The 12,249-nt window shown below is 40.0% G+C and overlaps 1 protein-coding gene across 11 annotated transcripts in view; it reads left to right on the forward strand.

Moving 5' to 3' along the window:
* The window catches only part of OSBPL8 (oxysterol binding protein like 8), a 95,174-nt gene that overhangs the window by 54,211 nt on the left and 28,714 nt on the right, over positions 1-12,249 (forward strand). For 10 of the 11 annotated variants that reach the window (XM_082308876.1, XM_082308884.1, XM_082308878.1 and 7 more), the window contains one exon: positions 9,627-9,697. In XM_082308876.1, coding sequence (XP_082165002.1) covers positions 9,627-9,697 — 71 coding nt within the window. Of the gene's footprint in view, positions 1-2,902; positions 3,110-9,626; positions 9,698-12,249 lie in introns of those variants that run through there. The other variant, XM_082308885.1, reaches the window with a different exon arrangement.

Consider the following 12,249-nt stretch of genomic DNA (forward strand, 5'->3'; position numbering starts at 1 on the left):
ATGTATACTGCTTTGAAGTAGTTGAAGCAAATCAGCGTGTGTATACAAGTATTAGCAGGCATAATAAATCACAAGCTGTTGAAAAGTTGGAGAACTAGTGAATTTTTACAGCCAAACCATGTAATTAACTGTTTTACCACTGCAGATTTAAATGAAATATGAAGATGACTGTGGGGGGGGGAGAGAGATGAAGGAGGAATCTTAAATTAGATTTTTTTTTTTTCTTCCCCCCCTCCTTTGCGCTGGTGAGACAGTCATATTTTGGCAAAAGGCAGAGAGTCTGCCTCTCCTATATTGCTGTTGAGTTAAAGCAGAAGGTGCTTAGTCAGAATACCCAGATAACGGCTTCCTTGGTTGGGAGATATCTTCAGAGAGGGGAGATGTAACGTTATCCATATTGAAATTCTTAATTTTACCTACCCAAAGATTTCAGTTGCGCTTCTAAATGGAGAAAAGGGCATAGGAAGGACAAAGAGGTTTTTAATCTGTTCTCGTTTACAGTTTGGCTACATGAACAGTGTCAAGGGACCTGAGAGGGCATGGAGAGAATTAAGGGGGAAACCTTCAGGATTACACCGTTTCATGAGACCCCTGGATGTCTAGCCAGTTTTTAGTCACATGGACATAAGGTGGTGGAGAAGACTGTGCTGTGGAAGAACCTGGTAGGCTGGCAGAGTCACGCTCAGCAGCGGCTCCAGAACGGGCTGGCGCGGCGGCTGGAGGCCGATGCAGACGAAGCGGCGGGGGCGGCTGCCGGCGGAGCCTCCCGTTCGGCGGCGCGACCCTGCCGTTCCGGTGCAAGACACGGAAACGTCCTGATACCAGTGTCAGCAGAGCGTTCCCGGGCAGGGTCACAGCCCTGACTCTGGAAGACGAGATAACAGACCCATTAACTGGGCAAGATAGGTCTGTAATGAGAGGATACAGTTCCTTCTGTGTGTAAGGGGAGTCTTTCTACTGCAGCTTTCTCTTGGTTTTAATTAGAAAAAAGAAAATGCGTATTCTGAAGAGATTTGGACCAAGGTAGTTGCTTTGTTTTGTAGTTAAAAAGATAGATTTGGAGAAGTGACGTGGAGCTGTGTTTATTTAAAAAAAAAAAAAAAAAAAAAGAATAAGAAAAAAGTGGTGTTCTCCCTCTTTGCATTTCCTCCTCATTGCCCCACCATTCCACTCCTTAAGTTTCTCAGCTGCTCTTTCTGTTCCTTCCGGGACATCTGGACAAGGACTGCTTCAGCTGAGGGAGGTATGAGACACAGTAATGGATAAATGGAGACAGGCCTGAACACAAGACATGCTCATCCAGTTTCTTCCCCTCCCTGTGCCCAAGTGAATAGAGTTTTTCACTTCTTGTACAAAAGAAGTGAAGGTTACGTATCGCATATAATGCTTTCTATTGATAGCTCGCATTTGTTTTTTTTCCGTTACATCTTTTTTCCTTGGCATGTATTGGGACATTAGTCAACTGTTAAGAGGCATGAAGAAATTCTAGTGATTCATAGGATCCTGGAACCTACTATGCTTCATAATAAGCAAAATTATTTTCAGTGTTTTTTGTATGTGTCTTAGTGTATGTATCTATAGGTACTAATGCACATACACTCCTTGAAACCTTTCATAGGGGTTATAAAATACTTCAGTCTACTGTATTATCCCTGAGCCAATGTGAACTGAAATTACTGAGCCACAAATTGTAAGTACACCTCTTTGCATAAGCAGCTGGAGTAAACAGTATTATTTGAGGATTAATCAAATTCACACTACCATTGATTTAATTTGTGGGATATATTTCACTCTGTAAGAAGAGGAGACCTCTAGTATGGAGTAAGGGAGACAGCAAGTTCTTATTTTCAAGCCAGTTCTTAGTGTCTTATTTTTCTGCTTTCCAGCAAACAGAGTAGGTTTCAAAATGTATTTTGTCAGAAATAAGGTGTGGTGGGGAAAATGGGATTGGCAGAGAAGCACCAGAGAGGAAGGAAATTCCGTGTATGGAAGAGGGTGGCTATGCGTGCTAGTCGTCAGGGCAAAGCAGCAGCTGATCTAACGAGCAGCAGATGAAGGAGGTTAGGGAGAGCTTATTTGACTTTATTCTGGTAGCCATCAGCAAGAGCAGTTTGGCTCAGCTGATTTCTAGTCTTGAAGCACAATTTATGGGGATTTTTTATATTTAAAATTTAAGTTGGTTCATTTAGGTGTTTTATTCATTGCATCAAATATTTGCGGCATTAATAATAAAAACCCTTTTTGTGGAGCTTATTTTGCACAACTCTTCCAGGAGTCAGGCTGGTTTGTATATATAAATACGGCAGAGTCTTAGACAAGAAAAAGCTATTACCTGACCTTTTAAATAAAAATAAGAAATGAAGATGCAGAAGCCACGGCAATCAGTTGATGAAAACTAACTAGGTAAGTGCCTAAACAGGAGAGTTCAACATGGCTGCATAATGCAAAACATTGACTCCCTTTTCAGGTTCCCGTAGCGTACCACAATATCAAATAGGGAAGCCACATAGCTCGTGAGTTGTGCTTTGTGCAATATAAATTTGGGACTTGAAAGACTAACAGGAAAAAGAATTGGTTTAATGAATCCTTAAAACCTAAATAATCACCATTTTTGTGTGCTTAGAAAGCAGAGATGAATAGGACCAAAACTGCGATATAAATAATGAGATGTGGTGTGTTTGGGGAGAAGAGGAGCTGAGGCAAAGCCATTCTGCTTTAAGTATCCTAATGGGTTTGACAAGAGGAGTATAGTGTTGCTTGGCTTGCTGCTGATTTGGCAGCCTGTCTCTTCACTGCATTTTTCACATGCCCTTCGTTTGTTTCTTTTTTTTTTTTTTTTCCTTTCCTTTTGTATCTTACTCATCAGAATGTGAGGTAAAAGGCTGTTACTGCAACACTCTTGTTCCAAGCAGCTAATGCTAACCAGCTTTCACAGAGAACATAATCCTTACACAAACACCTTAACTCATGAAGGAAGAGGGTCCAGTGCGACGTAGGTTTTCTTCATGTGCTGGGATTTCATCTGTGTTTTCTCCAAGAGCTGATGGCCGAAAACTTGTCCGGAATGCTTCATTTGGAGGATATAACGAGCTCTCTCCTGCTTTACCAGGTTTGTTTTGGTCTTGCATTTCTTAAAATGTACAGAAGAGAATATAATTTCCACCTCAAATTTTTCAGCTTGAATGAAAGTAATGTACTGAGATGTTGGTAGAAATCAGAAAGAATATTGCTTGTATGCACTTAGATAACAGCTCTTTGTAGCGGCAAGATTTGTAGATAGGCGAGTAAGTTAGCTTACACCGCAGCAAATCTCTCTTTAAAAGGCATTTGTGTATTTGGTACTGACTGGAATATTTGTTTTGCTTATTTGGGCTTTTATGACTGAAGTTCTGTGATGTGGTTTATAAACGCCTTCCTTGTACTTTCCGCTCCCCCTGCACACAATGGACTTGCTTTAAAATAGTAAGGTACAGCAGAAGGTTTTAATTTGGCTGTAACTACTGGAGAATCTGTGTGCTTGTTATCAGTGGTTTGACATAAAATGACAAGATAGAATGAGTTACGGCTAAAAGCATAGCCTTGCTAAACTCTGTAGGGCAAGATTTTTAAGATATTTAACACCAGAAAGGGCTTAAATCCCTTTTTGCTCAGATTTGTTGTCTCCTGAAAATCAGTACTGGAATATTGAAATTAATTTCTAAAGTTTCGTTGTCCATAATGTGCACTTCTGATATTGGTACCTGAATTTCAGCAGTTTACTTCAGGAAACTTTGATGCTTGAAAATGTGTTACAAGGTCACCTCTTCCTGAAAGGGGACATTGTAGAAATCGTACATTCTTACCAGAATTACTCTCTGTGTGTGATTTGTCTTGTGCACATACGCGCTTTGTTGCGTAGTCCCGTGGGGCCAGAATGCTGGGGGGGGGGGGGGGGCGGCAGGGAAATAAAATAGTTTTCCCTTTTTATTGTATGCCTTCTGCAGAATGGCTCCCTGAATTTGTAAGCCCTGGCTCTGAAGCCATGGAAAAGAGTTGGGGTGCAGAGCACAGGGGAGGTTGCAGGCTGGCAATGAGGGAGCTCTCTGCATGGCTGGCCCGTGCTGGCTTGCAGAATCGCTGGAGCAGCGTGCTCAGCCTCAGGCGGCTGGGGGCAGTTGCTTGGGGCACCGCATTCTGTTAAACTTCATGTTTTACCCTGTAACGTTTCCTTTCACTCTGCTTCAGGAAATGATTAGCCTTCTATCAAGAATCTAACACTGAGTTTTATTCAAGCTACTCAGGAAATAAAGATCTCAAAGCTTGAAAGCGTGGAGTTGGCAACCAGACAGATCCTCCCTACCTTTAAAATAAATATGTGTAGTCTGGTAATTGCCGAAACAAAAAGGGATTCATTTCCTATTTGCTTTCTTCCTGTATAGAATTCTACATTAAAGCTGATCACTGCCCAGAAGTGGACAATGAATGACTTCTTAAAACACAGAACAAATGGAAAACAGTTTTTGATGAAAAAAGTCAAGTGTAAACATATGACTAAAATATGTTTTCTCTTTTGGAATCTCCCATATATCTGAAGAATTTAAACATTATTAAAATGCTGGAAGGTATACTCTTTCAGTTTGGGTTAAGCAAGAAGTAGTTATTACCTGTCTAAAAGATACTCATGTATAGTTACAGTGCGGACAATCTTTGGTTATTATTGTTTATTTTATATGGTGTTTGCAAAAGAAAACATGACCGTGAGAAAATACATGAAAGGACTTTGCTTGCTTTTCTGATTACTTCAGTTTCAAGATCCATTGAGGAATCTGAATGAGTTAATATGGGATTGTATTCTTAAAACTGGTTGTCAGCAAGCTTTTGAAAATCAGTCAGTTAAAAAGACTATTGTCTCCTGTTCTCCTAGTCTTTAAAAAGATTTTTCCTTTTTTTTCCCTGCTGTGTTTATTATTTAACACCAGTATTGATACCTCCCACTAAGTATAGCTCATAGTTCTTCCAGAAGCATATAGTTTTTCAGCTCAATTATTTGTTCTTCAAAACTGCACATGCACACCAGTAATCAAATCAGGTTGTTCCTTGCTTTTCATTTGGCAGTCAGTAATATTCTCGCTTGGCTTGCTATTTGTGATCGTTTCATGCCTTGCATTGCTTTTTTACTAGTTCTTCTGTTTGTTAGAAAAAAGCTTCCAGTAGATAGTAATTATTTCTTTTTGGATAAAATAGCTCTGACATTAAAAAGTAACGTGTTTTTTCTGATGCATTTTTCTCAGGTATCCTAATTGCAGATAGTATTTGTTGAGAGGTACAAAACCAGTATTTGAGGAGATGTTATGTGGTTGGTTTTGGTTTTTCCTTTCCTTCAAGACTGATTGAAGGGACAGATTGTGGGTGCGACTTTAAAGAATGACACCCGGGTTATGCTTCAAAATTGAAATCTCTTAACTAAACAGTTTTGTTTTAAAATGTACACTACCACAAACTTTATCCTGAAGATTCTTTAATGCTAATCCTACAATGTATATACTCCTCGTTTTTTGTCGAAGACGATGTTTTGGAGGATTTTTTTCTTTTGCTGTTGACTGTGTGTTCCAGCTCAGTCTCTAAAGAAGCGCTGCATGGTTTTGTTTCATTGACATCTTGCGTGTATGGAGCTCTGGCTGTTCCATTTGCATGCAGTTGTTGGGCTCTTGCATCTGTCTGAAAGCTCATCGTGAGTTTTCACGTAGATTTCTGCCTGCAAGGTTTGGAATGACTTGCCGAGTGCTCACGGTAGGAACATACGGATGGACAGTTTGCCTTGGCTTCTAAGGTCATACCGTGAACTGTGGCTGACTGCACTGGGGTTGGGATCAGCTTTCAGAGCCCATGGGGCCTGTGATGTTAAGATAAGGAAGGTCACACTAGGAGAAAGTCTGTTAAGACATAGCGTTGCTCTGAACACAATCCCTGATGTCCAGAACTGCTTTAGAGGCTACAGTAGTGGAGCTTGTGTTTAAAAAAAAGATTTTTTTTTTTTTTTTTTTTTTTTTTTTTAAATCTGCAAGTGTCTTAAATAATACTGGGAGCTCAATCTGCAGCTCTGAAGGTTGATTCAAACGGCACTTGCTCGCTGTCTCCTAACTCTGGAGATTGCTTTCAGGATTTTAGGTAGAAAATGATACACAAATTCAAGAGATTTAATAGAGAGGAAATTACAGAAAGGGACTGCATCTTCAACACCTGAATTTCTACATTGTGAAATGTGAGCTCAGGTTATCTTGTTAAAGAGTTCGTGATTGAATTACAGGATGGGAAACAGCAAGTAAGCTATAGTATTAAGCCCGAAACCACTGTTGATAAATATTGAAAAACTTGAAACTCGTTCTTTTTATTAGACCCTGCCTCTAGCCTCTCCTACCCTGGCAGTCTCTTCTCCAGATGCTGATTCAGTGACTTTTTGTGGTGCAATTTTCAGTACCTCTGGGGTGAACAAAACTACAAAAAGAGGAATAACACAAGGCATCATTTAGAGGCGCAGCTTTCTTGGCTTTGCTGTTGTCTTTGTCAGAAATCAGTAGAGAAATTTGTTCTTCATAACTGGTAGCAGGAAGGGAGAAAACAGTCCTTCTTATTATTGATTCTATGAATATAATTGTTCTGTTGTTGTTTCCTTGACCAAGTATTTCCACGGCAAAGTGTGTGTCGTCCTCAGTTTGGGCCCATATATAGCTTTTTGTGATGTTTCAGTACAAATTTCTCTGCAGGTATTAGTATCAAACTGTTCTTGTCAGAAGAAGTAAGACTGCTTATGGTATTGAGGTCTCTCCATCTTAATAGAGGCTCCCTGGAAAATGCATCCTTACGGTGGGTGAGGCTGTGTCTGGATCAGCACCTTAATTATTATTTTTTTTTTTTTTTTTAACATATGTTTTAGTACATGGGGAGAAAAGCCTTCTGTCTGTATTCTGAGTGAGCTTACCCCTTCTACAGAGCAGGAGGTTCCAAGTAGGGTGGTGTGGGATGGGAAGCTGACTGGTTGGGTTTCCTTACAGACCAAGATGGAGCCGTGCAAGGTGTTCCAGGATCTGCAGCACCCTGACTTAGGTTTGCTAGCAAACCTCTCAGACAGCCCTTGGCTGTGTCTGTGAGTAAGGAAGGGAACAGCGGGTGTGGTGCCGTGTTTATAAGTCAGCAAACGCGTACATCTCTTGGGCTTGAGATACTGGAAGCAAGGAGGTGAAGTTCAGGGAAATGCAACTGAGCTTTGGTCTTCGTGTCTGATTCTCTGTACTTCGTTCTGTACTTCATTCTGGGACGCAGTACTTCATTCTGTGTTCCTTGGTCATGCCAATGGGAAGCTTGTTTATGAAAATAAAAACCTGTGTGTTAAATAAGGATGTGCAAAGCCTTTAAAGCTGCTGTGCTTTAGAAAGCAAGCTGTGAATTACAGCTTCTCTTCTGTAAGAACAATCCTGACTTAGCACTTCCTCGCTGATTCCCATCATTAAGTCTTTTGTATGTGTCTATAAATAAGTAAGTAAAAACGGGAAAGCCATTAGAAAATGCTTGCATCACATTTTCAGTGGAACTTGGTTCCTAATGAGGGATTTCTTTTGGGTATGGAGGTGAGGAGAAAACCTCATTACTATGGTTCTGGTGTGTGTTTGGCTGCCTAAGACAGGCATCGAATCTAGTAACTTCTCAGTGAACTAAGGCAGGTCTGTCCTCTAAGGTTTGAAGCAACTTTTGTTTTGTTTCAGCACCTGATGACTAGTGCTATAGAAAATGTGCTTTTGTATTTGGTGTTATATAGGAAATGTGGCTTCTGGCCTCTGGATCGTGATGTGCCTTTTTTTTTTTTTTTCTGGATTCCATAGTACTACAAATCTTCTGCCTGTCTAGGTACTTCTCTGCTGTGAACAAGTAGTCTTCTGCGTTATAGGTTTTCATTAGCTGAACAAACCTATCATGGATGTGTTGGAAGAATTTCAAAAGGAAGGGTTTAATGAACAGTGCACAGAGGGGCTTCTATAAAGACATGTAAAGATTTCTTTAAAGGCATGTAAGGTTTACTTTGTGTAAACACAAAATGAAATATCACTGTATTGCAGTGTATACTTTTTAAATCTGTTCTTAAAAAAAGAACCTCTGCAAAAGGTAAAAAAGATAAACAGAAAAACGCGAAAGACTGATTACCAGACCAAAACTAAGAGTAATCTCAGATTTCTCATGTAACCTGAAGACCAGCCTAATGCCTCTGTAACTCAGTGAAACTTCCCAAGATGTGTATTTGTGATAGATGAATCAGTTCTATCTTAGAGTTTCTGGGTGTTGTAAGTTGTGGAAGGGTGAAGGTACTAAGTTAAAAAAAAAAAAAAAAAATCCTACACCGAACAAACTACTCAACACTGCTACAGAGAGTTAATAATTCTTTTAAAGCTCATAGTTTCACCACACATACACACACTCCCCTGAAGAATGTGAAATCAAACTGTTTCTTTGATAAATCTTATTTTAGAGATCCGAGTACCAATTTCTATTTCATAGTTTGGAACATGTTCACAGGGAAGCTCAGGAGAGCTTTTGGTGTCCGTTTATGCAATTTATCTGCTGATGTAGTGCCCTCTGGTGGGGTAAAGCTCTAGGGTACCACTGTCAGGGCCATGCAAGGCTTTTCAGCTGCGTGGATTATTCCTGAAATTCATGTATGACTTCATATTTATCTGCCTTCTGTCTGGAGGGCATGCAGATGATGGCATTTTTACTTACTCAGATAAATGCATTGCGCAATTTCTTTTATTTCTGTTTATAAAAGCTTTATGCTGCCAGCAACCTCTTCAAAGAAAATGCATCACTGAGATGTTGTGTCTCACAACTAGAGTAGATTATTTTTCCTGAAGGGGATGCTGGGTTCTCGGTATGTGTTCTGTGGCATGTAGCAGCTGCACAGCAGCACTGGTGCCAGTTGCGACCCCCCCTTTCCAGTGTCACACGTACACTGGCTACGGCCATGTCTCACTTTGCTTTGGGATACTGGGGAAGCATGGGGTTTGTACTGGGAGTCACTCACAGAAGAGAAACGTGGGATTTCAGCAACTGTTTTAATATAAAGCCTTGTAGTTACGCTTATGGAGTGTCAAGTTGAAAGTATAAATTCAAGGCTAACATAAGCAACCTTTTTCATTTTCTTGTAAAAAACTGGCGATCTTAAACTGTGTTTCAGATTCGCTTTCATGTAGGTGGTATTTAACAATTTTTTTCTAGCTACAGAAATGAACAAACCAAAAAAGGCTTTATTTAGCGTCCTGCTCTGTGCATGCATGTATGCATATAGGGGAGAATGAGAAGATAAAAGAACAAAAGTTTGCACACCATATTTATGATTTGTTGGGTTATTGGATCGGGTGCAGCACCATCCAAATACAGTGGACTGTTCTCGCCCCTTAGTGGGTATTAAATTAGTTTATATTGTAGTAGCTGGTATGTTTTTAACTGATGTGATGGTCTGGTATCTATATGTTGTTGAAAAATCCAATTTGCTTGCACTTTTTTATGCTAAACACAATTTACGAATTTATTTCAAAGGCTAGCTCGTATAAAATGGTATGTCTTCAAATCATTTGCAGCGATGCTGTCTTTTCTTTAAGGTTTTGACAAAGGGAAGGACGATGTGTCACAAAGCAAAGAGGATACAGCACATTCTATGTCAAAAAGCAAGGTAAGGAAAGCAGCCTCCTAATCTGTCTTAAAAATGTCAGCGTGCAAAGGAGTTGAGTGCGTTTTTAATTAAATGCAAATGTATTTAACTTTCACTGTAGATAATCTTGAAGATTACTTTTCAGATTTAACAATAGACAAAGATCAAAGGGAATTTTTAATATAGTTCTTGAGATGACATCATATGAAAATCTACAGTTCAAAGTAGTGAAAATGAAATGTGGAATCTTCTCATTGTCATCTCAGGGTGGGATGTTGCCTCGCCAAATGTAACGATGGATGGAGGCCAAGTCTTGCTATGGAACAGAATTTAAAATCCTTTTAAGCTGTAGGTGCAGATGCTGTTCACTGAGCTGTAGCAAATCTTATAAGAATGTTAAGGAAACTGTAATTGCAAAAGGTTTAGTTTAATGGCTTAAATTGCCAGAGTAAAACATAGTTAAGTGTAATCTGTTGTCCGGTCTGTTGCAAAGGCTTCTGTACTTCAGAATTGAAGTATAAAGGCCCATTCCATTGAGGCAATGAGAGTGCAAAGGAAAGCATGCTCAGTAGAACATTAAAATAGATATAACTGCTATGCGTGCTTATGCTTTCTGGTAGTCTGGATAATAGAAATGGAAAAGGCAGGAGCCAGGCAAATTCATAGTCGTCATTGTGTAGTCCCAAGATGGAAAAGGCTCAGTGAGATGCAGTGAAAACTGAGAATGTCCAAAGTGGAGTTGGGAGATGGACACTGCAGTCACCAAAACCATGGCATCTTGAGGTGGCTAAACTTTGAAAAGGAAGAAAACATGAACTACCTGAGCAACCAAAAAGACTCTTTTTATGTAGTTATCCCAGATCTTTTCTCTCCAGAGCTGTGTTTTGTTCTGATTGCAATTATTCACATGAATAGTTTGCAATAGCATTCTTATTCAGAACAAAATGTTCTTATCTGATGATATAGAAATAGTACGAGAAATACGATGAGAGATTTGTGTAAAAAGTCGTCGTAGTAGCGTAGAGAAAAATCTACCACAGCTGTCTTCCTTTCCCAAATCCTTTTAAATTTGTAGGTTACAGTTATAGAAGCTGTCAGTTTTAGGACGTTGTATAGGTCGCTCTGATGATACTTTCTTTATTTGTTAGCCTATTGTAAGTGCATGAACATTTTGGTCAGCAAAAGTGTCTGGCATGTCAATGCACTAAGTTTTTATCTAGAGGTTTTTATGCGTTAAGAATATGGAATTCCGGAAAAAAGTATTTTCAGCTGGGTGTCTCATAAAACAGGTGTCTCTTTCTCTTCAAGAAATTAAAGATTAAAGAGAAGAGGGAAAGACTGCATTTTGCAAAGGAGGAGGTTGTGATCACTGAAGAGAGTAGCTAAGTTCACTTGTTTTTCTTATTTAGGCATCACTACATGGTAGAGTTTAAAGACTTTAAATTATCCAGCTGGGTGGTTTCCCATTTTCTGCTAGGAGGTCCACTGTTTTTTACAGAGGCAAATGTGGTAACAGACACTTAAACAGATTGTCAGAGTGCGGCAGGCGTGGGCTGCTCTGTAGGGGAAGGGGAGGACCGGAGCTCGAACACAGCTCGCTCCCAAGGGAGAAGGGGGAGATGCCGGCTTCTCACCGCTTTCACGCACAGCTCTTTCCGTAGGGATCTGCTGCAAGGTTCGCGCTGCAGTCTGTCAGGGCTGGCCCTGGGCACAGGCAGCCGCACCCCTGGGACACAGAGAGATTGCACTCGAGGTCTCGACGCAAATTTTTCTGTGGTATTTCATGTGTCAGAGCCTTAAAGAGAAACGTTAGAGAGGTATTGAAGGAAATCAAAGTGACTTAAAGATTATAGTAGCATTTCCCTGCTTAAATGGTGTAATCCGAAGTGCATTGGGGTGAGCAGGTTAGTTTCTGCAGCTGATGCTGCAGTTCTGTGGTGTGTAGCTAAGCATTTCAAGCTGTTGGTGTCTTACATTTGACTTGGAATCAGAAAACTTTGCGTCTTTTCAGCCTTACTGCATCCTAGAGCCTCGCTTGTCAGGGAGATCAAGGAAGCATACTTTACCATCCAGCTTGCTTCTGATCAAAGGGTTTATGTTGGTCCAGAAACCTCTAAATAATTTTTTACTTGGAAATCAAGTTAATACTGTCTCTTAACTTGGATCTATTTCAAATTCTATCAATCATTTATCTTTGACTATCCAATTTGGTTTTCCTCTTCCTTATATTTATTTTTCTTGGTTCTTGTCTTTCTAGGATCTTAAGTCTTTGTGTGCTTTGCTGTTACTTTTGTTTGTGTCTTTAAACTATCAAAGATGAGACCAATATTCCGACTTCTAGTACATATTTTTCTTCATCTGTATTTTTGCAATGACTGCATGTGGGGCTTGATAAGACTAGTGGTTCCTTTATAATCCACAAATAAACTTCAGGCTAGCAGAAGATGGTAACTGTCTGTCACAGCTGTGGAGGTGAAGTAGCAACCCTTCTTTCTAAGGAAGGATGGAAAAGCAGTGACGAGACTTGCCTGGAATCCGGTAATGAATGTACCTCGCTGGGAGTTGCAGTAGGT

Source organism: Platalea leucorodia (assembly GCF_965183815.1).
Source record: "Platalea leucorodia genome assembly, chromosome: 4".
Classification (NCBI taxonomy): domain Eukaryota; kingdom Metazoa; phylum Chordata; class Aves; order Pelecaniformes; family Threskiornithidae; genus Platalea; species Platalea leucorodia.